The 26,657-nt window shown below is 32.5% G+C and overlaps 1 protein-coding gene across 1 annotated transcript in view; it reads left to right on the forward strand.

The window, feature by feature from the left end:
* The first annotated feature begins 3,599 nt into the window (after positions 1–3,599).
* Positions 3,600–26,657, forward strand: part of LOC106460225 (autophagy-related protein 9A-like) — a 56,149-nt gene continuing 33,091 nt past the window's right edge. The window contains exons 1-8 of the mRNA XM_022386886.1: positions 3,600–3,665; positions 9,359–9,575; positions 12,646–12,689; positions 14,187–14,251; positions 15,795–15,950; positions 21,913–22,048; positions 22,461–22,563; positions 24,985–25,084. Coding sequence (XP_022242594.1) covers positions 9,461–9,575; positions 12,646–12,689; positions 14,187–14,251; positions 15,795–15,950; positions 21,913–22,048; positions 22,461–22,563; positions 24,985–25,084 — 719 coding nt within the window. The 5' untranslated portion in view covers positions 3,600–3,665; positions 9,359–9,460. The remainder of the gene's footprint in view (positions 3,666–9,358; positions 9,576–12,645; positions 12,690–14,186; positions 14,252–15,794; positions 15,951–21,912; positions 22,049–22,460; positions 22,564–24,984; positions 25,085–26,657) is intronic.

A 26,657-nucleotide genomic window follows, 5' to 3' on the forward strand; every position in this document is an offset into this window, starting at 1 on the left:
TCCTCGTATGACTATCCATTAAACTTTGTTAAATGACCTTGCAAATCATCTTTTAACAGACTTCAGAAAAATTTTCCCACAACTGATGTAAGACTAATGGGTCTATAATTACCGGGACAAGTATCATTATCAAAATCTTTTGTTTTTGTTTGGATATTCAAAAACATCTGTAGTCATGTGTTATCAATGGTGATAATTGAAAAGAAACAGCCTCCCACCAGGAAAACTGACAACCTGCTGGTGAAAGATCAAGGTAAAAAAATGTGAGTGGACAAATTTCTAAAGTGCAAGAGATTTCATACCATGCCCTAATTCTTTCAAAAGTGGTCAGGGTACGACTATCTCCAATTGTACTATGCAAAAACATTATAAAAACTACCAATTCACAGCTGTTAAGCAGTCAAAAATTGCTTAACTGGAAAAGCATAGGTTAGGTGATAATCTAATGAATAGTGTTTTGTGTTTTTCCATACTGAAGATAATGTAAAAATTGGAAGAAAACCATAAAGTATTTGATCTTGCTTGTGTTATTTTAATACTTGATACTCTTATTGGGGGTGAATAGCACATCCAGAATAAACAAGAATGTTGTTACCAATCATGTTCACCCAATTCTAATAGACACTATCAGAGGGACAGTTATGCATTATAAATAGTATTTATTTAAAAAACCAGGAATGCAGTCAGTGGCATTTTCATATAGATCACCAACTCAGAGAAATTTATGTATGAATAAAAAATGAGTTAGACTTTTTACAAGAAAGAAAATACATTTATTAATACTAGAAATAACTTTACATTCTCCAAACACTAAGTCAACAATAAATATTTCTAAACTTTGTACATGAAAGCATTTAAGAAATCCTCAATGAGACAACAAAATACTATACTCAATGGAAAACCAATACTTGTATAGGTGGTGCAGCTAGCAGCTTGGTAGAGCCTTGATGAAGACTGAATGGATGCAGATCTTACCAACCTTTTATACAAAATGTTCTGATATTATTTAGTTTATTGGATTGCAAAAAAGCAGCACGTGGATGCTACTGTCTTTTCAAAAATGCATAGTTGCATGCTCTATCTGGTAAATTATCCACTAGGATTGCATTAGTTCAATTAAAGCCACTCATGTGCCCAGTCTATAAATCCAAGGTTGACCTTGAATGAGAATTTTTACCCACCATGTGATCATTACCATCACTTTACTGACATATTATCACCTTCAAGTTTGTGTCAGCATCATTACAAAACTCTTTGCTTATCATAGGTTAATAAGCTGTCATTGATCCTTTTGACAGATGAATATACAATAGTAATCTTTTTCCTAAATTTGATACCTTTTTCTGTATTTTCTCAACATGAAGTCTAGCATTGAAATAAACATTCTTCCTAACTATGCACAAACATGACACCTATGATGTTATTGTGGAACATGTTTGTATATGCTTACTCAATCTCTGGCCTTGTATTTCATAACACATAATGCCTGTAATAGGAGCATTGCAAGGGAAACTTCAGTGAAATACAATATTGATAAGGGAATGGTCAAATTTGCTGGTGATATTCAAGTTTAGGGTATAATTGGTTGTGATGAAAATGCTATTGTTTTACAAAGAAATTTAGATCATTTGGCAGATTGGACAAATAAGTGAAAGATGGCACTTAATTATGCTAAATACAAGGTAATGTATGTGAATTACCTTAATTTAAACTATAATTACCACCTTGCTGTAAAACATTTCAATAGCTTTATGGAAGAAAAGGTTCTTGGTGTTTTGGCTGAGCAGTTTCTTAAGCCTTCCAGACAGTGTGTTGACACTAGCAGGAAAGCAACTAAGATTTTGGGTTGTATTTGCAGGAATAATGAACATAAGTCAAATTCGTTGTACATATCTCATCATTTAGAGTATTATATTCAGTCTTTAAGAACACTGAGTTGTTGGAAACAGTTCAAAGGAGGCCTACTTGAAAGATTCTTTTGATGGAGGGGCTTCATATGAGGATAGGTTACAGTGTGTAAAGTTATTTTTTCTTAAGAAAAGAAGAGATTTGACTAAAGGTTTTAAAATAGATCAAATTAATGCACAAACTTTTTTCATGTTTAATTGTAATAGCAGTAGAAGCAAGGGACATAAATTTCACATTTGGCAAAATAAAAGATGTCTAAAAATTAGGCAATCTTATTTTATGAACATGGTGGTCAGACTTTGAAATAGATTGCCTTCAGGCAAGGTAGATGCAAAAAGATTGTTTGTTTGTTTTTGAATTTCGCGCAAAGCTACACGAGGGCTATCTGCGCTAGCCGTCCCTAATTTAGCAGTTTAAGATTAGAGGGAAGGCAGCTAGTCATCACCACCCACCGCCAACTCTTGGGCTACTCTTTTACCAATGAATAGTGGGATTGACTGTCACATTATAAAGCCCCCACGGCTGAAAGGGCGAGCATGTTTGGTGGGACGGGGATTCGAACCCACGACTCTCAGATTGCGAGTCGAGCGCCTTATCCACCTGGCCATGCTGGGCCTGCAAAAAGATTAGGAGAATTCAAGAAGGGGCTAGCTTGATAAGTATTTGAGGAGTTAGAATAGAATGTAGGCAGATGGTGCTTTTTATTTCCACAAAAAACATAGTAACTTACCAACTGTATTAAATTTTCTTTCAAAACAACAGAAAATAACCAAAGTATATTCTTAACAAAATCAGTTTTAATAAGCAAAAACAAGGGGGGGGGAGGCAAAACTTAAATGCGTATTATGAGTTACTTGTGTATCATTAACAAAAACTATTTTTTCCACTAAACATATTCGTAAATTTATCCCAGTACTTAACGGTAACTATTTTAAACATCTGGGTTACATTCGTATCTAGTTATATACTTTTATTTATTAAACGTCAACTTTCAAACTGTATCCAAGCTAAATTATTTGACAAGAAACTCCTGCCCATTTATTTCGCTGATTACCACTGAAACTAATATTAGCAATTGCACTTCTTCAACCTGTCATTTAAAAAAGGTTTCAATTTTCAACAATATCTCATTTTTACCACGTCCAAATTCTGGAATTTCCCTACTGTTTATTACAAACTACAGTTTAGTCTTCTGCAAACTGTGAAACTACACTTTAGTCTATAGAGCCTCTTTTGCCTCGTTACTCAGAGTTTTCAAACATTTGTGTAGAATTATACAAACAGATTATAAGTTAACTGTAAGTGTTACTAAAACTAATATATCTAGCGAATCTACATAAAAGATTCTTATTTGATTTCATAACCCATCCAATCACTTTGTTTTCTTACGTCTGACCTTGGTATCAAAGTATCAAACAATAACTAGATCTGTGTGGTTGTGAAGGACACCACAAGAGGGCTACCTATGTTATTTGCAATGTTGAAGTGGTTCAAATGTGTTTTTGTTAAATATACACGTATAACAAAGAAAGTTTAAAAGTAACTTCATCTTACGATTGTAATTTATTTTAGGCTTTATTTCAGAAGTTGTTTTAATCAAAGTTCAAATTGGTTTTAACTTACACCATTCAGTTGCATAAATTTTGAATAGTGGGTACACCAAACTATAGGTGTCGTGCTAATAGCTTATCTGTGTCATTTGTAAATAGAACGTATATTAGCAGAAGTTTACATACTAACTAGTTATTTATTATAAGGTAATTATCTTTTCCATTATTCCATCAGTTAATTTACAGTTAATTATGGTTACCCCACTTTTAACGTTAGCAATTAGTATTTAGCTAAAAGAATTTTAATATTATCAATAACATAATGTTGCGATGCTAATTTATTTACTGTTTGTGTTTTTATGATTGTGTTCCTTGTGTACTACTAATATACTATGTACTATTAACGTCGTTATGACTGACAGATGTAGGCCTATTTTTACTTAAGTTACTGTTACTTGTAACGTTTAAGTTTTAGAGCGAACGATAGTCCTTTTACTGGTTTATGTAAATTCAAACGTTCATCCAGTTTTAAATGTATTTTTTATAATGCTAGTACTGTAGTTTCTGCTTCATGCTTTTATTAATTCCAGCAAGCATTTAACTTAAAATAAATGTAGAATAGATAACCTTACGCGTTAGTGTAATCTGTAAAACTGGAGCACGCTGCTCAGAACAGTTAAACAATAAACAGAATTTCTGTTTTCTACATTTGAGAAAACACATAATTGCTGTTATCAAATAACATTAATGGGAACCCATATCTCTCGTTTTTACAAAACAGACATAGGTGACCAGTTATGTGATCTGATAATCATATAATTATAACTACTGTTGGAGTATATCAGTATATGTCCACAAATTCTTATTTTGTATTACACGCTTTGAAGCTTAGTAAATGATAACAAAATATTCGTGATTAAGATATTAACATTTCAGACATTAATAGTAATACATGTATATCACTGTGGAATGTTGAAGTTAAGAATAAGTGAACTTGTAAGTATTTGGAGTAACTTGACTTGCTTCTGTATCACAGCTGCTTCTAGCTCATCATGCCAGAACATCCCATATATGTTCAGTCGGGTACAAATTTGGTGAGCATTCTGGCTAGTCCAGTTGCTCATTACTCTCTTAAAGTAAGTTGCTGATCAGTTGAACACAGTGGATGTTGTATTATCATCCATTAGAAAGCTTTATCAAACTGCATATGGCAACATTAATGATTTTAAGATTGCATCCTTCTCTCTTGCAACATTCACAGAGCCACATCGTATATATAAAGATCAGTGTAGCTAGTCTGGCCACTGCCATAACTTAGACTTTACTCCATGAAATTGGAGTTGAATCTGGTTTCAGCCATAAGGCACTTGTCTCATACCTAGCTGCAGTGTGAAGCATGGTTTGTCTGTAAACAAGTCATTTGCTCACATGTCATTTGATCAAATCATATGTTCCTGATGTCACTGAAGATAGGCATTGATTAGGGAGTGGATGAGAAAAACATAAGGAATGCATAGCATTGGTCATTTGAAATAAAAGCCAGCTTTATGAAACCTCCTTCTGACCACTTGTATGTTGACAACATCCTGTTGCTATTTTAAACTTTTGATCCAGTTGGGAAGTTGTGGCCTTATGGTTGCATAAAGCTCATATTGTTAAATAAATAGTGGTTATTTTGTAGGTTTATTGTCAATGGTCTACCCTGTTCAAGTTTTTGGTCTGCTGTGTTGGTGGCTTAAATGCAACTTTGCATCATGCTAACCACTGTTTGTGAGCCTTGTAGTCATGCTGCAATGGCCTGTTGTGAATCACTGGCATCTAACTGACCTGTTGCTTTCCATATCGTGAAAATGTCTGAATATCTTTTTTTGGAGAACACACTTTATTTCTTTGTCTTTTATATTTCACCAAAATGTGCATATTAGATAATTTGACAAGCAGTCTGATACTTGTTTCACATAAAAATGAACTCAGGGGTGCTAGGCATTATTTAATAACAGTAATGGTGTTTTACCATAGCTAGAATGTAAACAAAATTGTTTACCCCATAATCGTTTTAAGCAGTATTTTTAACCAATTAGAAAAGACTTGTGTATGTAGTCATAAAAATGGCAAATTTAAAGGCAGTGGGAATGTACAATAAGAGCCGATGTATCCATAAATTCTGTTTTATTTTTGCCTATTTAATGCAAAATACCACAGTGTCCTATTGATTACCCGATTTCTTTTTAAGAAAAAGTCATTAATTAGTAAATTCTAATTTAATAACAGTTTTCATGTTTTTTCTTTAAGAGAGATCTCAGTGTAAATTATTGGTAATAGGGCATTGTAGGAGAAATGTACACCTGGCAAAAATGAAACTGTCTATGATCTTAATAACATGACTTCAACAAATTAATACTTCAAATTTTTACAAAGCAAGTTACAAATCTATTATAAAATATTTAAAATAGCCTATTACTCGGGTTAGTTAAATTTAAAATGTAAAAGTTAAATTCCTATTAAATATTTCATGTTAATTATGGCTTTGAGATCATACATTATTTCCTGAGAATTGAGTCCCTTACAAAGTAATAGATGAGCAGAAGAAAGACTAAGCTTGTTATGAACAAAAAGACAAAGTTAAGTTTAGAAGCGTTTTAGACTGAAAAATGATAATTCTGTTGATAAGTCAAAATTATAAGTAAAGAAAGTTTTCAATATCTCAGTACTCTAAAAGTCAATAGGTACAACAAATAAGTGTAAATCAACTCTAAAAGTAAAATTCATTTATATCTTTCTCAAATAGTACATGAACAAGAAGACTTGTATATTGATTTTACAATTACATGCAGTTTTCAACATAACATGTGGTCCTTTTCCTACATACCCGTCTTGAGAAAAAAGTAAAAACTTAAAACCAACCTTTTATTTTTGAGGAAATTTGAATTCCTCTCTTGTAAAATGCTGGCCTATGACAATTCATTCCGCAAGTCAGTCAACCTATTAGAATACCCCAGTGGTTCAGCAGTAAGTCTGTAGACTTATAATGCTAAAAACTACAAACAAAAAACAATTTGTAAGAAAAAGATATTTGTCTTAACTAGAGTCAAACCTGTCATTTTCCAAATTTCCTATTGTCTTCAGAACATGGGTTGAACTTGGGACCAAAATGTGTGTGTGTGTATTATGTAGTTGGGGGGGGGGGGTATAAAACAAAGTCTAACTTGATTATTATGAATGTTATGGGTATACTATACACCAACAGAACAAAGGTTATTTGCCAGATATATATTGAACTAACCAGTTGATCCAAATTATTCTGAGTATGTCAACATTTTTAGTACAGTTAGAAATACCTAAGAGTTTATTGTCATCAACAAAATTTACTAGTACACTGATTATTATAAAAATCAATTTCCAAAGCACTGACTTGTGAAGCACACCTAAATTCCCACCTGAACAGCTGTAAAACAAAGAAACACTTGTTGGTGCTTGATGATTTATAGCATTATCATTAAGTTGGAAATTAAGGTTTAAATAGAAACTATAATGCACCTTAGGAAAAGTAAGGAACAGATTATCCTCAGATCTATCTGAAACTGAATGCTGCATTTTATTACTGAAGAAGGAATGATTCCATAAAATACATAACAGAAGGTAATCCTAAGCACATAATTTGTAAGAAAGTTCCAGCATTAGTGGACTCTTAATAACAATATCTTACAGTAATTTAATCACTTAGCTGAACCAATGTTTTCTCATGGTCAGCCCTTCATAGTTCTATCCAAGTTATGGTTCTTTGATTGGTTAAAAATTTATATTCCTGAAGGTGCAGATATTGAAAATTTTGTTTACAAGGAAGCTTTGTAAACAACTTTTCCAATATAATTCAGTAGCTCTTAGTTTTAGGCTTTGGCTTGAAATACCACAGTTCTGTGTATTTTTTGTCACATTTTGACACCTTCTGCTAGCAGAATAGTTGCTTATGAATATAAAAAAGAAGTATAAATATGCAAAAAACAATTAAGGGCTGCTAAAAGTGACTTTTATAGACATCTGTTAATTTCTTTGTTGTTAAGATTTAACAAGAACATTTTTCTTATGCAAAAGTTATTGATCACCATTTACATATATTGCATCAAAATTATTTTTAAAAGCCAATTTTTAGAGTATTGATTGTCATTTGATGCTAATAAAAATGTGACATTTTTATAGTTTAAAGAAAAAGCCTGTGCAGTAAGCATGTTTGAAAATATTTTTATTTCAGTTCTGAATAAGTTTGGTATGTAATTTTATAAAATTCTGTTTACAAATTTAGTATTTTGTTGAGTTGTTAAATTCTTTTAACAAGTGCAAAAACATGGATAACTAATTCAAACCTTTGAAGGAGGGGTGAATACTCACAATATCAACATTGCCAGAGGTGGTTTTTAGTTTAAAAAGAACTTGTAGAAAAGCATATTTTATTGCCCAAATATCCAGTTTTGTGGTTAGTCTTATTTTTTTCGATTTGCCCTTGCTTAGGGTAACTAATGAGGGGTGGAATTTCCAGTAACCGTTATAACTCGGGAGACAAGTGGTAAGTTGAATGATAGTTTGGGCATCACATTTATTTTCTAGTATTTTAAACAACTTGATTGGCTGAATAATTCACAAGATTAGGATCAATGCTGTATATTCTTGAAGTTTTTATACAAATATAAGATTACTATGTGAGCAAAAGACATTTCCAAACACCTTGCGTATCATAATAGCAATGTCTTAAATGTAGTTAATTAGTCTTTTCTCAACCCCCACTGATATGATGGTTTTTGGCTTATCTTCTTTTTGATATCTTGTAAAAAGCTTTTTTAAAATTGGAGTACTTCTAGTTTATACCCTTGTCATCATTCATATAACAAGTAACATTCTTGGTAACAGATTAGTGAGACTAGATTTGCATTTATGAGTCCATGTTTACTGTCTTTTATGGTATACTGCACTAAATGATCTTCCAAAGCTTGTTTTTCTCACTACAGAATTAAGACTAAATGCTCTTTAAATTCCAAAGCGACTCTTATCACCCTTTTTAAAATATGAGGAACATTAACAACTGTCCAATCCTCAATTACCTGTCCACTGTCCTGCTAAAAATAAATAGCAAGGTTTGTATATCTGATGTTTGGCCAAGTTTAAAACCGTGGGAGAATATTATCTAATTCTGGTGCTTTATCTGTTTCTGATCTCACAATATTTTCACTTATCACTAAGGGATTAATATTTACATGGTTTATCCAAACAAGAAATTGATAGATAAGCCAATTATCTAATAATTATAAACATATAATCAAGTTACATCCAGTTCTTGTATGGCCCAGAAAAAAAACAAATTCTTAAGTCCCACTTTGCAGCCTAAATGTCTTAAGTTGCATATAATTTCAGAAACCACTAGCATGTTTTTTCAGTTTATTGAGGATACCTCCTGCCTTTCAGAATCTACAAACCTAGACTAAACTTATTACCCCTAGTATTCAAGTTTTAATTTCTTACCTTTTTATTCCACTGCTTAAACCACCCAGAGTTAGAAAGTCATTTGACCCATTGATGTCAACCCTCACCTGTGAAAACAATGAAATAAGATATCAAAATTTAATTTAGTTTACTTTTTCATATCCATACACATGTTTAACAAAAGTTCAAAATACTTCATATATCATAATGTATCTGAAACAATTAAGAATGAAACCCTAAGAAGTGATATTTTTATAAGTACTTTATTATGTTGTGTGTGTTGTCAGTATTAGAAATTATAATACAATTAAAATAGGTAATATATCTAAAATTCATATAACTTTGCTACTGACATTCTAGTTGGTGACGTATTTTACAGGTTTATATACTGACCAAGTTGGTTGAACAGTTATGATGGATTCTTACAGGAATAAAACACTGTGTATTTTGGGTTCCTACTGATGGAAACTTTTCAATTTGAGCATCTGTATAGTGACCAGAACTGTGAATGACACTTGTGAACCACTGCTATGACAACACCACTTCAGACTGGCTATCAAGCCTTGACACCATACAATGATAGTGAAGCAGATACCCCTCAGGAAGGGGGGATGCTGATCCATGTTGTTCCTGACAGTGCAAAATGTAAGTGATGATCATGAAGATGTGATGATGATACAACTCACTTGTCTTTGTGAGGATACCTTTTAAGTCAAAATACATGTAATATAGTTAAAAGGGGCACTGGTGAGTCCTGCCCATTGTTTATACAAATATATACCAATGGTTTGTTCCTACTTGTCTTATGTTTTAATAAAAATATGTTTTTTGCTCCAAAAGTATATATATTTTTTAATTAAAGTAACTTTTTCATAATATTTTTTTTACATAAAGTTCAAAGAATTAACTTGTGTGTGTGTGTAGGTTTGTTCATGCGTATCTCAAAATGTACAAAAGAATTTTTCTATTTTCTTGTCCACCTTGCTTTACTCTAATAGCTGACATTGCCTGTCTTTGTTACAATGATGGTCATCATTGGCTTACAATGCTATAGAATGGCTGAATATATTGCCATTCTTTACTATCAGCTTACAATTTTAGGGTTAAAATATAGCAAAGGTAAACAATTATGTGCATGGTAAGTAGATTTTATAGATATGTTGATGTGTATTATATCTGTTTAGTATTTGAAAAACAGAATATGGCATTCACTAAGGCACTTAGTGTTGAACACTTGGAAAACACAAAAAAGTATTCAAGGTATTAATAACTTGATAAAATATCCCATTGTTTCCTGGCTTTTGATATACTAATGTGTATAAATATCTTACATCAATATATGTACTTCTGTAGACAGACTCTTTTTGGAAAGGTAAATATAGTTAAAGTAGGTCAATTAAGAACCTTATTTCTTTTACCAATGGTTGAAAATTTCAGCTCTTATGTTGAAAGACAGAACACAGGTAAACAAGTAGTCATGAAACAGCCAAATGCTTTAACTATTTATAGTGTAGATTAAATTTGAATTGAACTCATTTTTGGATTGTTAATAAAAATAGAAAAAGTAGGTAGCAGAAGGCTATTGAGCTCATCAAGGTCACCATTCATCAACAAAACCAAGTAAAAATGCATATTAATCCAAGCTGCAATAGGCCTTCACAACCATATGCTTTTAAAACTAAATTATCAAGTAACTCATCTAACTGCACACTTCACATATCATGCAAACTATTCCATAAGTTTATTATTATATTGAAAAACTATTATTCTGAAGATAAGGTTCACATCTGGCTTCCAAAGTGCAAACCTGTTGTCTCTGATATTCAGGTTTGTACTTCCAACATTTGATCCCACCACTCAAATATATCATCTGTGAAAAGACAGTTTTAAGCCACTTTTCAGAAACTATTTCAAAAGCTAGTTGATTAGCAAAGACATAAACTGTCAGTCAGTCTGACAGACTGGAAAACCTCTTAGCACAGACATATTAAGTCAGTCTTAATTTCAAAAGGAAATATTTAAGAAATATTAAAAATATTCCCAATCTTTATTTTTGTGTGTCAAGTATGTGTCCACTGCTGGAGTTCCCAACCAATTAGAAACAGACTACACATAGTAACAAACAGACACCTAAAATTTGAATATCCTACCTTGATTATTTGCTGAGATATCAATTAGTTTGCCACTCTCCTAAAAAAACCTTCATCTCTCTCCCTGATTGGTGAGATTGTTTGCTAATGTACATTTTATGGTTAATGGGTGTTTACAAACAAAAGAAAAACCACATTCTCCTCTACATAAATCTCACAAGTCATTGTTTTGTTTGTATGTCATAAACTATTATTTGTCAGAATTTCTTGGTATATGAATTTATTTACTTATTTATAGGTTACTTAGAAAGCTGGATAAATTACAGTAGTTTTGAAACATTCTATTTTAATGACTAATGTATTTTGGGGTGATCTAAAATGTATATTTGAAAGCTATATTAAATCTTTTTGGACACCCAAATCTTTACTTGAGTGTAAAAGAGCTCAAGCATGCAGTAAGTACTTAAAATCTGTGTTTCTTAGACTAATAGAATGTTAATAAAATAAAACATCTAAAATTTTATGACCTAGAACATTCTGTAAAGCATTACACTCAGCAATCATGTGGTGTTTACATTACCTTTACAAGAAACAGCTGATTGGCTCCCACTTTGATTCATTGCTATAGATGTGAGGATTACAGCAATAAGAACTATAAAATTAAACAGGAACAGTTGTGAAAAAACTTTTGATATTCATTTATGAGGTTCTATAGGTAATAAAAATTAGAAATGAAGCTGTAAAGTGAAGTAATTTTATTCTTAGCATAAAAAATCACCTTTCACTCTGACAGACTCGGTAAAGGCTTCAGAAATTCATAGACATGTATTTAGCAAAAATACTTTATTAAAAAAAAAATTTTTTTGTGTACAACAGAGTTGGAATGTTTACTTAAAGCTTGCCAATTTTTGTGAAGATACATGCTGTAACTTCAGAATTATATTAAACATTAGTATGTATAGCTTCAGAGATACAAAGTCAGACAATTTAACCGAGCCCATGAACCAATTGTTAATTAGAAATAGTCCTGCTACAATAAAGGATTTTTTTCTCTAGTGTAGTTTTCTCTTCATAAATGTGTGTGTGTGTGTGTTTATCAGTTTATTAAAAGTTAAGAATGAACAAGTGGTGGGCAATGATCATTTAATTTTGTGTTGTGATCAATAAAATAATTAGTAATCAGTCACTGTGAGCAGCAGTGATTTTTTTTTCCCAGCAGAAAGACTGTATTAGTCTGGTCTGCACTCTTTCTAGTATGTTAATAACCTTTCTTTAGTAAGAGGGCAAAAAATAAATATTGAAGATTTGGTCTCCAAGAATCCAATAAAAACTTATAGTGGCATTATAAAAGTACATCAGGGGCTTAACAAGTTGTACAAAGCTTAATTTCAACATATTTAGTGAGTTTTGTTAAAAATAATGAACTTGAAAATCATGTGTAACATTTGAATTTGCAGAAATTGCAGTTATTTATTCTTTTAAGTTTGAAATTTTATGTATTGCATGTTTTTAAAAGAACATAGTTTTTAAATGAGTTATGGTTATTATACTTACATGTTTATTAATTATTTTCCAAGTGAAGTGTTCAGCATATAAGTAATGCTTTTGTTTGTTTTTTGCATCAGCACGATGGAATCACATAGAAGATTTGGATTCTTTTTTTACCAGAATATCCTTTTATTCAACTTCTCCTGGAAAATAGTTATTAACAAACTGATAATCTTCCATGAATAGTCAAGCAAAACTAAAATGAAATTTTGACAAAAAAGAAACATGCTGTATTTCTTTGCAAACTTGTATAAAAAATAACAGCTTACATTTGTTGACTATTTTTAAGAAAATTTCAAAGGCTAATCTAGATTTTAAAACATAATGTTATTTATTAGTATTATATGAGAATGTTTTAGTATTTCAGGAAACTGCAAAATTTATGTTGTTGTTTTTTTTCTAATTTTCAAATTGTATTTTATTATGCAGTCCCCCATTTGCCAATTTCAAATATCAGATGTTTCTCAAAATATATTATTAATGAATAATTTAAATACTTTAATACTTTTGTGAAATAGTTGTGATACAAAGCAAAGATATTAAAACATATCACAGTGAAAGGTAAAAGTCAATACACAGTCACATAATTGATATCAGAAAGATCACGCTAGCTGGATGTTTTTCTGGGACTCATTTTAAATGTTCATGGCCAAAAAAGCATTTTAACTATTGTCAGTTTAAGCTTAAGTGTCCAAGTTAATGTAGATGTCTTTAAGAGATTTTTTTTACTTCCCTGTAAGTGTTTGTTATTATTACAACTCAGCTTACAAGATCAACTTAGTTAGAATTACTTTTTTACATAAATGTATCTTTTAGCAGTAAGTGAGATGTAATTTGTTGGCATATCATGAACATTTTATATATATAGCCTGTGGAGAATTATCTAGCTTTGGGATTTGCATCATTTATTCTCATGTGTTACCCCATTCTTTCTAAACCATGTTCTAGATGTTACATAAGTTATAGACATCTCTGCTTAATCTGTGAAAAATATGTTTAAGGGCTTATTCAATAAAATGGGAAGTGACAGTACATTTCATCATACATTCCAGTTACAGGAAAATGTAATAATAAGAAATAGACAATTGTGAACTTGTACATCAGTAACTACCTATACAGTACATATATATATATATATATATATATATACATAGAATATTAGAATTCATCAAATATGTCACTGTTATCTGTACCTAACCTTTTAACTACATTTTTACAATGTTTTAAACTTTTTCAAGATATTTCTATTAAACATATTTTCTTTTCAAATCCTGTATGACTTAATAGTCTGTTATGCAGCATACTGAAACCAGAAACTAACCTTTTGTCCACAGCTTATTTCAACAAAGCTATTAAAATTACTATTTTCATTAGTTATTCATAATATAAACGTTTGTCACCTATTTTTTACATTTCCGAGTTTTCATAAAGATTGAATATCCAAATTAAAATTAGTTAAGAAGTTTTTTTAGTAAAGGGAAATTTAAAGATAGATTTAATTTTTGTTCTCTGTAGCAGGTTTTTATATGAGGGTGTGTTAACACCTAAAAATATTATCTGAATATTATTTTGGCATTATGTTTACTTATCACTCCAATTTTTTCCTTAACTGTTGCAAGTATATCATTATCATCAAAAGCATGGATTTTCCTGTATGATGTTACAGGAAGTACTGGAGTTAATGTAAGTTATTATTTTCATTGTTGTTGTTTTTTTAATTTGAAATGAGGAATGGTTCGAAACCTTAGTGACTAAAAGCATTTAACTGAACAATGAAATTATTTATTAAGGTTTAAAGATACTCCTGCAGAAAAAAACTTAAGCTGTTAGGCTATTATATAGGATATTGTGTTATTTTACGTATTTATCTTTATTACTTTCTTTATTTGTTATTGGCCAATATTCAGTATTTTTTAAATATATGAAACTTTTTGTAGCTACTGTGATTAAGTCTCCCAGAAAAAGATTAAGACTGTAAAATTAAAATTATGCATATACAAAATTGATTAAACTCTCTGGGATCAAAGTTCATATTGCTTATAAAGAATAAAATTTGTTCTATTGACCCTTTTTTTGGAAATGAATATTTTTGTGTAGCTTGATTATTATCATATTAGATTTATTTATTAATTTAAAATGCAGTTGTTTTGTAGATATTTACTTAATTTATTGGCATTCGAGAAAATTAAGTTTTTATTTAATTTTTATTTTTTTTAGAGGAGAACATTGCTGTTTTGAATGAATTTCATAACATTATTATTGTTATTAATTGTCATTTATTCTGATATTAATAATTTTAAAGAGAGTATAGGTGAGCATTTTTCAAGATTGAGGTGTTTTATCATGATGAAGTCATCTGCTGTACCTCTGATCATAGCTGATTAGGATGGTCACTCAAATTTAGGATTAATTTGGATAATCCCTATAGGCATTTCCTTCCTGTGTTGTACTAAGTTATGACCTCTTTATTACATTTTCTGCTGTAGTTTGGACTTGTACAAAAGTATATTTTTGGTCATTGTAGCATTTTTTGCTACAATCTTATAAAAGAACAAGCCCAAAAAACTATAGATTATTTTGGAATTATGTGAGTTTTCTTTGTTTCTGTTTCAAAGATAACTGTCTGAAATATTTTTGAGTTGAATATTATAGAGTATGGAAGATAGAGATTTTAATGAAATACAGATTATTCTGGTCTTCAGTGATGAATCTCATTGGATTGGATAAAATTTTGTATGAAGTCAGTAGGGTTTCCAAAAGTACTCCAGGTTAAAAAAAATTAATAAGTTTAAAAAAAATTGGAAGCTCATATACCCCTTTTCATGACACAAGATATGCAGTTCTGGAATGATCTAATGAGTAGTATTATGCTGTTTATTAACCATTAAGATCTGTTAGCCCAAACAAAATAAAGCTGTCTTTATATTTAATTGTACTTGTGTTTCAAAGTTTTCTCCCATCATTTCATTCTAAGGACTTTATTTAATCTACATGTAGCTTCTGACATTCTTTCTTTCTTTCTTTTTCTTCTTTGATTCATGATCATAGAGTCTAAAATCTCATTTTGGAAGTCTTAATATTTTAACATCTTTAAAATTTTCATATTTACTGTATTATAATGTTAAGTTGGACTTGAGGAAATTTGATGTGCTTTCACTTGTTTGGTATCTGTTTATATACTCTGATGCTCAATAATCAAATTATTTTTTTTTTCTACCAACTATAGCCAGTTCATTTTTGTGGTTATGTTTTCTGTGTTCCTGATGGAATGTGTGGAGTACTCAGTGCTTTTCAAAGATGTCCAACCAAAACACAATATCACAGTTGGAAACAAGATCACTCTTGCTGATGCCATTGTTCCTGCAGGTCAATGTATTGCAGGGTAAGAAATACCAAAATCTGTATTTGTTTAAGGATTTATTTGGCCATACTTATATATCAAAAGCTTTTCTTCTTTAATCCTTTGAAAAAGTTCTAGAAATGTTTATGTGTTACCATGTCTTCATCATTTCTCTACATAAATAAGAAAGAAAAGAAGAAGTTTAACGTTTTTAGCCTGCATATAAATAACAGCAGTAATCTGGTTATATACAGATCTTTGCCCTTAACTATAAAATTGATTTAATTATGCCTATCATTGATGAAGATACCTGTGCCATGTCAGAAATCTTACATTTTTTAATCTGATGATAATTATTTAACCACATCATTTTAGTTGTAGTGAAGAGATTATTATGAGAGTGCATAAACAACCTAAGAGAACATGAAAATTTGTATTTTTTTCCTTTTCCAAATCAAAAACTAAGTGTTTTTGTTGCAAGCATAAATAAACACTGATTCCTCTGTATTTACTTATTTACTCATATTTACTTTTTCTGATATGGTACATTACCTCTCCTCACATAAAAACTATTCTTGTTCGTGGCTGCACTCTATATGCAAAAAATCATTTCGCATACCAAAAGCCTCGAGCTCCCATGCACCTTACAATCAAATGGTCAACTGCATCATGCAGCACACTCTCCTGATGCATGAGACTCCCTCTATTCACTTTTACTGAAATATCACTTCAAGTTTGGCAGTGGTCATGTTGTGACGTTTAATTTGTGCTCTCTTCAAGTGTTTTTTTTTCTCTCATGTTCTTGTGTCAATTTATCTCAACAAGTTTACTATTTATTATACAATAGTGATGCTTGTAACTTGTTGCGTTATTCTGAAGTGTAATTATTTTATATTTCTACCCAGTTACAGAACTTATTACTTTATCACAAAAACTTTTTATTTATTTCTACCAACACAGTTGTGTTTGGTTATTCATTTTGAATTATGAATTCTAAATTCTAAGTGACAACTTTGTAGGTTATATGTTCTATCAGCACATTTACACAAGCTTCAGGTGGCGGTAAACCACTGTGGATTTATCAGCTTTATTTCATCAGGAGATTGGTCATCCAATGAACTTACCTTTGTCAGGCCTCAACTCTAGTTTGGGAGCCCACACGTTTGAAATACAGTCCACTGTCTTTGGAAAGATAAGACATTATATTGTTATGGTTTTTGAATATTTTTACTGTTAATATTATTATCTGTAGTTATTTGGGTTCCATAACATAAGTTTCATTAGATTGGTCAATACTCTGAGACAAGTTCAGGTTTGAAATTAGGCTTAGTTGCACCCTTTGTCCTATACCATTCAATTAGGCTTAACATGGGTTATTTTAGGATAACCTGTAATTCATCTTACTGGTATATCAATCATTAGGTTAACTATATTGTTTTTATCCATATATCACGCCTCATACATATGTTATTGTTCATACGCAGTTACTTAATTTTACAGTATAATTTGTATTTCATTTTCATTATTATTTACCTTTTATACTTCTACATCTTAACTCGGAGCAACCCTGAAGCCTGGGTCTGCACAAGCATCTTCTCCAGACATTGTACATACCTGTTGGTAGGTTAGGGTTTTTAATTTCATGCTTAGTTATATACTTTGTCCTGCACTGTTCAATTAGGCTTAACAAGCATCTGTTATGTTTGGTTTACCTACAGTTATACTTACGGGTAAATTGATAACTAGGTTAAGTAACTTGTTTTCTTCAACACATTACATCTAATACATATGTTTATTTCAGTACACAATTTCATAAAATTTACAATATATCGACTATTTCATTTTCATCATTCTTTATAATTTATACTTCTTACCATTAATTTCGTTTGTGAGAGCCCCTGGAGACCAGGATCCACCCTACCTTCTCCCAATATTGCTCGTCTTCCTCCTACAATGGCCAAGCCCATTTCAGAAGACTTAGATTTTGTCAGTTTCCTTCCACCTGATCATGATTTGTCTTCCCAGGCTGCAGGATCTCCTAGACCAACTTACATTTTTTTTTTAAACATGTTTCACAGTAGAATTTTCACCTCCTTCTCTAGACATTGTGTTTCATGTTGAGCATTTTTGTCTCTATTTTGGGAATGGGTATTTGTAAGCCTCACCCTACACAAGTTTTGGTTGTATTTGCCTGAACTTACCATCAGCAGATTTACTTCTTGATTATATGTCCTTAGGATCTCTGTTGCCTGTCTTTATCACATTAACACCTTGTCATTTTGGCAGTCTCTTCCCCTTGTTCGGATCTGATAATCGAGTCATTTCCACTATTTCACTGGGGGGGTGGTTTATATCTCTTGCCAAGGGGACACTCATTCTTTTTCCCTTTGTGGCAGACAGTGGATCTCCCTTTTTGAACCTACACACTTGACACATGTGTCCTGGAGTGTCATGTTCCAGGTGCTCTTGACCTCGTTGCTGATTGCCTTTCCAGTCCTGACACATTTTCTCCCAAGGAGTGGTCTCTTGATCCTCAAATTTTTGGTGGCTCTGCCTCCTGTGGGGTACTCCTCCATGTGAAGATTTTTACTCCTTTCTTGATTCTAAGTTACCTCCTTTGTTTTTAGTCTCCGGTTCATCATCCACTTGCCCTGGCTGTTCATACATTCAGACAGAATTAGATCCAGTTTATAACTGTAGTTTTTCTCATTCCAACAGTATATTTCCTATGATGATTTGTTCATTCATGTCGCTCCGGGTCAGGTCTTTCTGATTGATCCTTCCCGGCCAGCACAGATCTAGTTTTCTCATTTGTTTTGGCTCAATATGTTCTTTTGTTCTGGATTGATTTTACTAACCTACACTTTGGGGGCTCATGTAGCATATTCTTTTAGATTTTTTTCATTTCTTGCCATCTTCCATCTTTATTTTCAGTTGGATCCAATTGACCTTCTCTGTCCAGTACATGCTGTGGGTTGCTTTATTGCTTTTATGGCTTCTTTCCATTGAATCCATTTCCCACCGTTTCATTCCCTTACACCACTCCTTTGTCTGTGATTTTTTTTCCCTTCCTCCCTTACCCATTGGGTTCAGATTGTGATTTGATTGGCCTTTTATGTCCCTGAAAAATAAGATATATATATAACAAAAGAAAGAAAACTTACCCAGTTACAGCCACATTGAAGAGTGAAGGATGGCAACAGGTGGTTAACGGTACTCCGAAAAGGAAGAAACAGCTACTCAAAGCAGATAATAGAAGATGAACATATGAGGTGTAGTCCCAGTGCTTGATATACAGGGAAAAGGGAAGGTGTCTGATCGGAATGAAGACACAAGGAACTGATTACAGGAAGAAGGCGACAAGGAATGTCCCATATTTTGAACAGGATCCCACTCTGTGACGAGTGGTGCCGGTCCAGCTATACTTCAATCACTTAAAATTGTACTAGAACCCACACTGTAAGGCCATGTTGATTCACTTTCATAAGTTCCATGACTACAAAATGCACATTGTTCATTACAATTGCATAAAGTAGAGATAGGGTGTTGCACAAGATTGCTCTAAGGTTATTCCTCATGCTATGTTTGCTTCATAAATATACCCATTCCAGACCGTACTAATCCATGGACTTTGTGAGTAAAGTAGAAAGAGTTAGCTGCCCATTTCTGCCATTCCTTAGATTGAATAAATCAGGTTTAATCTGCTTTTCAAAATACGGTTTCATAGTCACCCATTGCACTTTCTCTGGTGTAGATGTTCCTCTGAACTCTCCACAACATTTTCTCCCCCATTTTTCTTCCAGTGGTGTATGGGAGTCCTTACCATTTTCCAATTCCAAGCTGCTGGGGTGGTGGACCATGGAGGCATCCTCCTGAATGTGATAGTGGTACACGATACAAACAATAATGAAAACATTCATTTCAGAGTAAGGTGGTGGTGTTCTGCTAGTGTAGGTGATGAGATGTCTTCCAGTATGATGCTCCATCTCCATACGGGTCTATCCAAGGGGATGTTGTATCTTTGGAATGAGTTGTCAAAATTGCAGTTCACACCATCGATTGGGATCCCTTATCCTATCCCTATGTGGATGTCAGTTTCCAGTGGCTGGGTTTTGAATTCAGAGCTGAACCAATCAACATAAGTCCTCACACGTGTATTACTGGTGTCTGTGTTCCCTCACTCAATTGTACTCTTGTTCACTCTGCCTGTGTTGTGGGTCACTGTGGCGGAACTTGCATATTAGTACGGTTTTTCCTCTTATGCTGTCTCTCGATGTTTTTCATATTCTGAGGATGTTATTGCGCTGGGGGTGGTTCTGGTCAGATTGGTTTTGAGTGAGATAGCTTAATTACAGAGACATCTTTGTTATGCCAATCATCCAGATGTCAGGTTCCCAGATTGGTCAAACAAGTTATCACATTGCTATCATGTGTCCCATTCACAGATTGGTGGGTCCGAGATTTCCCTCTAGTCTGCTGAACTTGAGGTGAAGATGGTATGATTCTCTTTCTTACTCCCACCAGATGGCTTGGTTTTGGATTGCAGTTGATTTTCTGCCAGTATGATTCTCTTTCCTACTCCCACCAGATGACTTGGTTTTGGATTGCAGTTGATTTTCTGCCGGTATGATTCTCTTTCCTACTCCCACCAGATGACTTGGTTTTGGATTGCAGTTGATTTTCTGCCGGTATGATTCTCTTTCCTACTCCCACCAGATGGCTTGGTTTTGGATTGCAGTTGATTTTCTGCCGGTATGATTCTCTTTCCTACCTTCACATGGATTTTGATTCCCAGAAGCTGGGTTTTGGATGCTGTTGACTTGCTGTGTACAATTCGTCGTGCCCTAGCCACTCTACGTTTAGGGGCACATCCTTTTTACTTTCACCCACAATAATGTACTATACGAGATTAAGATTCAGATATTATGTGTTTCACATCCCTAGTGTATCCATTTTTCTCTCCCTTTTGTATGTACTCTTCCCTTCTTCTGACCATGTCTGCAACACCTCTTTCTACACTGGGCAAAGAGTATACCTGGTACAGAAGTGGATCAGTCTCCCACATATGATCCTCTAATGCAAGGATCTCCTCTTTTAGAGTGTTCTTCGGATACTTTTGAGGAATGCTTCTTTTTTTCCACACACTCACTGGTCCTTCCACCTAATCAGTGTGGGATTCTAGCTATTTATGTGAGCATGTGTACCATATCAGAAATTATAATTTTCCTATACTCAAAATATATTGCGATAGATATTTACCTCTACTCGCACTTCCCACCCTTCCTCCCCACTGAAAACTGATGCTTCTTTTTTTTTGCTAAAACTCGAACTAATAGTTTGGTAGAAGTGAATAGAGGGAGTCACAAGCATTAGGAGAGTGTGTTGCACTCCTATTGGTGGAGGGTTGTCGCATTATCAATTGCATGCGAGATGCAGTAGAACCATTTGATCGTAAGGTGCGTAGGAGCTGAAGGCTTTTGGTATGCGAAAAAATTTTTTTGCGTATAGAGGGCAGCACTGAACAAGAATAGCTATTTATGTGAGAGGAGGTAAGTACCTATAGGAAATATGTTTTCAGTGTAGGAAAATTATAACTAATAATTTTGGGGAAAAACCATGTTAAATTTTGCATGTAGACTTTTGACCCAACACATATACGTATGTAATTGTTATAAAAGAATCAATCCATTTAAACATGATATAATGACTTACAAAATTCATTTATCTAATCAGAAGAAAGTGATTTATTTGAAGATTTAAAAAATATGATAACTGTGATATAATATTGATATCTGTTGTTTATAATTCAAACATCTTGTCAATTAACTTCTGTTGCTCTAGAATGCGTATAATTACCCATAGAAAGTAAAGCTACTTTTGTTTTTGTCACTGCTGAAATGCTAAAGTAGTCATTATTTAGTCATAGGAGTAATGTATACATAGAAAGTTTTTTCCCCCTTTTACAGTGATAGACATTATTAAATTATTTAAACTTACTTTACAGTTTCAGTCCTACCATTGTGATCTGTCTGCTTGTATCTCTTGTCTTCTGGCTGCTACGGGTAGTTAAAGTAGTCTACCACTTTTTTCAGTACATGGAGATTCGAGCATTTTATAGTTCTGCCTTAAAGATTACTGCTGTAAGTATCACTATTAATAAGTTTCATTACAATTCCATTGTACAAAAACTAAAATTATAGATGTTCTTAATTTGACTTTTAAAAAGTAATGTTTTCAAGGAAACATAGAGATTTCTTTTAAGTGTTGTACATGAAGTTTTCTGGCAGTTACCAGATTACATTAGACAAGAATTTTTATAGTGGCTCTAGCCATTTAGTCATTACCACTAAACTATGTTATACAGGACAAATAACCCTGTACCTTTTGTTTAACTATGTGTTTATTGCATTTTGTATGTGTGTGTGTATTTATGTAGTAAGTCATGTATTTTTGTAAAGTGTACTAAAATGTTTAAAAATTACCTTACAAATATTAGTTATTCAGTAAATGATGTTTGTATATGAAAAATTCAGCTGTTACATAATTTTGTAGGAGGAATTGGACAGCATGACATGGCATGAGGTCCAGCAGAAGCTTTTGGAAGTACAGACTGAACAACAGATGTGCATACATAAGAGTGAACTTTCTGAATTAGGTAATAATTAAATATAAAAAGACATATTGATACCATTACAAAGTAAGATGTCTGTGTAAGTCTTTTTTTATAATAATCAAAACTGTCATTATCAATTTATTGTAAATATAATGTTTTATATATTAAGAAACAAGACACAGATTTAACTTTCTGTAACCACCATAAAAAAATATGAAGTAAATTTAAACTTCCTCTTTTTTCCTAGAATGATTGCAGATTGTAACAGTAAACTACAGTTGTTTATCCTAAATAGCTTAAGGCTTATAATAGTCTACATCTGTTTATACTTAATTTTATTGTTTCATTGCCCTTTAACTCTGTCTAGTTGACCAATCATTCCAAATCTTCCACTTCCTAAAACCCTATTAGCTCAGACACCTTTTTTTTCTTTTTTGGACTAAATTATTTTTAGTGTTATTCAATTTCTATTGAATAATGTATCTAATCACTCCTTTAGTGTATGAACATATTACTTTATATATATATATATATATATATATTTAGATATTAACATACTCTAACAAAATGTACCTCTTGCAAACCTGTCCCTATCACTTTATGAGTACAAGTTAATTTTTATATAGCTTAGGGGTGCGGGTTAACCCTGTATATAGTGCTCTGGATTGTGGAGATGGCATGCCAGTTTTGAATCTGTGTGATACCACAAAATCTGTAGATGCATTATAAGAGTGACAGTGAATCTCTTAGTGTTGATAGTGGAGTGTTACCAACTGACTGCCTTCCCTCTGGTCAGTAGTTTAAAATAAAAGATGGGGGCAGATAACTTTAGTAGCTTTGCCATAAATATAAATGATCAGCTTATAAACAATATGTATCAAATAAGATAAAGCTAATAATTGTGTCAGATAAAAATTATTCTTTCACTTTTTTACCCACATTTACTTTCTAACCATAGAATAATAATATAGAGAACATTTCCAAAAAGGTACTACCTCCTTTCACCCAAAGCTATCTCAACCTTGATTTGCCCTCTAAGCATTGCTAAAGTTTTCAGCAGTGCACTAGTCTATTATTCTCCATCATTTTTGCACCATTGCAGCAATATGTGAGTACCCTCCACCAATCATACTACGGCATCTATACTAGTGCAGGTAGCTTCCTCTGCCATTGTAGCACAATCCTCACATTCTCGATTGGCATTGTTGTGTCTAAACATGTGTTTTAACTCATTCTCCGTGTGACTACAAAATTTTGATTGTGCTTGATCACAAGGTTATATCAGTTTCAACTTGAAGTTTTGATTTCTTGTGTTTCATTTCCATTGTTTCTACTCATTTGTTTTAAAAATGTTTCTGTTTTCTGAATTCTACTTTGTTCTTATGAAATTAAGATTTAATATGGTGAATGATGAAATTCCTGCCATAAGTAGACAATGGTTCTGACACTACCTCCAGGTCTCAGGGTCAACAGTGTCTGCTGGGTAAGCACAGGCTTCAGTTCACAGGGAGTTCTTGTTGTACATTCGTTTTTGTGCAGAGGAATATAACTACTGTGTTGAAATTGTCTTTTCATGGCACTTTCCACCTGATATCATGCCTCCACATAGTCTACTGGGTTAGTTATTGTTCTTTTTTTCCATGAGATATGGGGTAACTTTTTAAGCGTTTTTTCTCACTCCCCATAGGTATACTTATCTAAGCTAGTGTGGATGGATGTAACTTCTGCACTTGATAATTTAGGATCATTCATATCTTCTTTGCTCAGTGTTGGGCAACTTAGATTTTATACTTCTTTTACAATCTAGGTTACATTAGTTTAAACTTTTGTTTGGAGTTTGTTAATTACTTTATTTTTGTTTAACTTTTGGCCTTCACCAGCCCCCTACACCTTTACAATGTTGGATTCTTTTTTTGGATGAGAAGAAGTAGTACCATTTTGGAAGTTAACATTCTCTAAAACTAAAAATGTATTTATAATACGTCCTTACCTCTTCTCACCCACTTCCTACTCTTCCTCCCCACTGATTTGCCAGTGTTTCTGGTTTGTATCTGCCAATTCTCGAAAGTGAGAATTGTGCTACAATGGTAGAGGGAACTACCTGTTCTAGTATAGATGGTGCAGTATAATTGGCGGAGGGAAGTCACATGATCATCACATGTTGCTGCAATGGTGCAGAAATGAAGGGGTATAATAGACTGGTGTGCTGTTAAATTTTAGCAATGCTTAGAGGGCAAATCAAGGTCGAGATAGCTTTGGGTGAGGGAGGTAAGTACCTATCACAAATACATTTTCAGTGTTAGAAAATATTAACTTTTGTACATGCAAATTAATAATGTAAGATTTTTTATTTTAATATAGCTTTGTCCTCTTATGTTTTCATGAAATATGATTTGTGTGAAAATGTTTTTGTGGGATTAAGAAAGTAAAGGGAGTAATCGAGTTTCTTTTTTTTTTTTTTAGATATTTATCATAGAATTCTAAGATTCAAGAATTATATGATTTCTATGATGAACAAAGATCTCCTGCCACTCAAATTTAACTTACCTGTTCTTGGAGAAGTGTAAGTATATTAAAATTAACATGTAAGTGCGTGAATATTAGATACATCCCTTTTATTTTGTTTATATATTCTTAGATCTGGTCTTAGAGGGTTGTCTCTTAAAATACAGCTTTTTTGACTACGATAAGTAGTTATGGCCACAGAAAAGAGTATGCATAAATTGGAACTGGTGTTATGATTTTTATCTACACCCATTCGTTACCAAACACCATTTACTAAACTTGGATGCATTGCAATAATTCTCTTTACCACTAACAGACTTTGCTCAAGGCTGCATTATAATATTGTAATATTCTCAGGTTAAACTGATTTACGCAAAGGGTATTAAGTAGTTTGGCTTTATAAGAGGAGAATTGACAAGATAGATCACATATTGATACTGAATTTAACTAATCTGCCTGAGTATAAAGAAAATTACATGATGTTTAATGCAAAATGAAAACAATTTTATTTTATTAACAAAGACAAAAACACAGTATACATGATTTCATTTGCCACTGGACTTGTGAATCAATTAACTGATTTTCTTCCCTTGAGATGCCTTATTATGAACCAGAGATCCCATGTAGACTGTTTAGATCTTACACTTCTCACTTAACAGTAAGCATCAGATTTACCCATAATGACTATCACTCCCCATGTGACTGGTCATTCCCATTCAGCCAAGGTGAGGCCATAACCTCTAGATATTATCTGATCTACCATTGAAGGACACTTCACAAAGAGCAGCATTATAGCAACCCTCCAAAAGAAAAAAATCTCCATAGGCAGAACAGGTAGAATGAAATGATCTTAATGGCTTTCTGGACCACATATTATGTGAAATCAGCACAGACTTAAAATAAACAAACACATTTTTAGAATGTTTACATTATAATGAGAAGTTAGAAAATGTATGGTGTGCCTGCATACTACAATATTAAAATGTTTACATTATAATGAGAAGGTAGAAAATGTATTGTATGCCTGCATACCACAATTTTATAATGTTTACATTATAATGAGAAGGTAGAAAATTTATGGTATGCCTGCATACCACAATATTATAGTAATATGCCTTACTAGCAAATATACTTGCACCTGATGCAGCACTTATTTTGTTGGCTGCACAAGGATGAAAGGGTGGTGTGTGTGTGTGTGTATCATTTATCATACGTGTCTAATGATTACAAACAATCAATAAAAAATCTGTGCTACTAAAGACATTACTTGCATTTGGCATTAGCTTCATGTAAAGTCAATCTTTGGTAATCTACTCGAGTTTATCTTCCAAATTTTGTCAAAGTTGTTTGAGCCATTTCCTTATATGAACTTATGATTTTATGACAGTAGACAAACAGATGGACAACTGCTATATATAAATAAATATAATACAGTGGAATATTTCAAGTTAGTAGCAACCCTGGCTTACATACGTAATATGTTTGACAACTGCTATATATAAATAAATATAATACAGTGGAATATTTCAAGTTAGTAGCAACCCTTGGTTCTTACATACGTTAATATTGTTTGACTAACTGTCTAGTATTATAATAAATATAATACTAGTAGAATATTTACAAGTTTAGTT

This window comes from Limulus polyphemus, unplaced genomic scaffold (genome assembly GCF_000517525.1).
Source record: "Limulus polyphemus unplaced genomic scaffold, Limulus_polyphemus-2.1.2 Scaffold731, whole genome shotgun sequence".
Taxonomy (NCBI): Eukaryota; Metazoa; Arthropoda; class Merostomata; order Xiphosura; family Limulidae; genus Limulus; species Limulus polyphemus.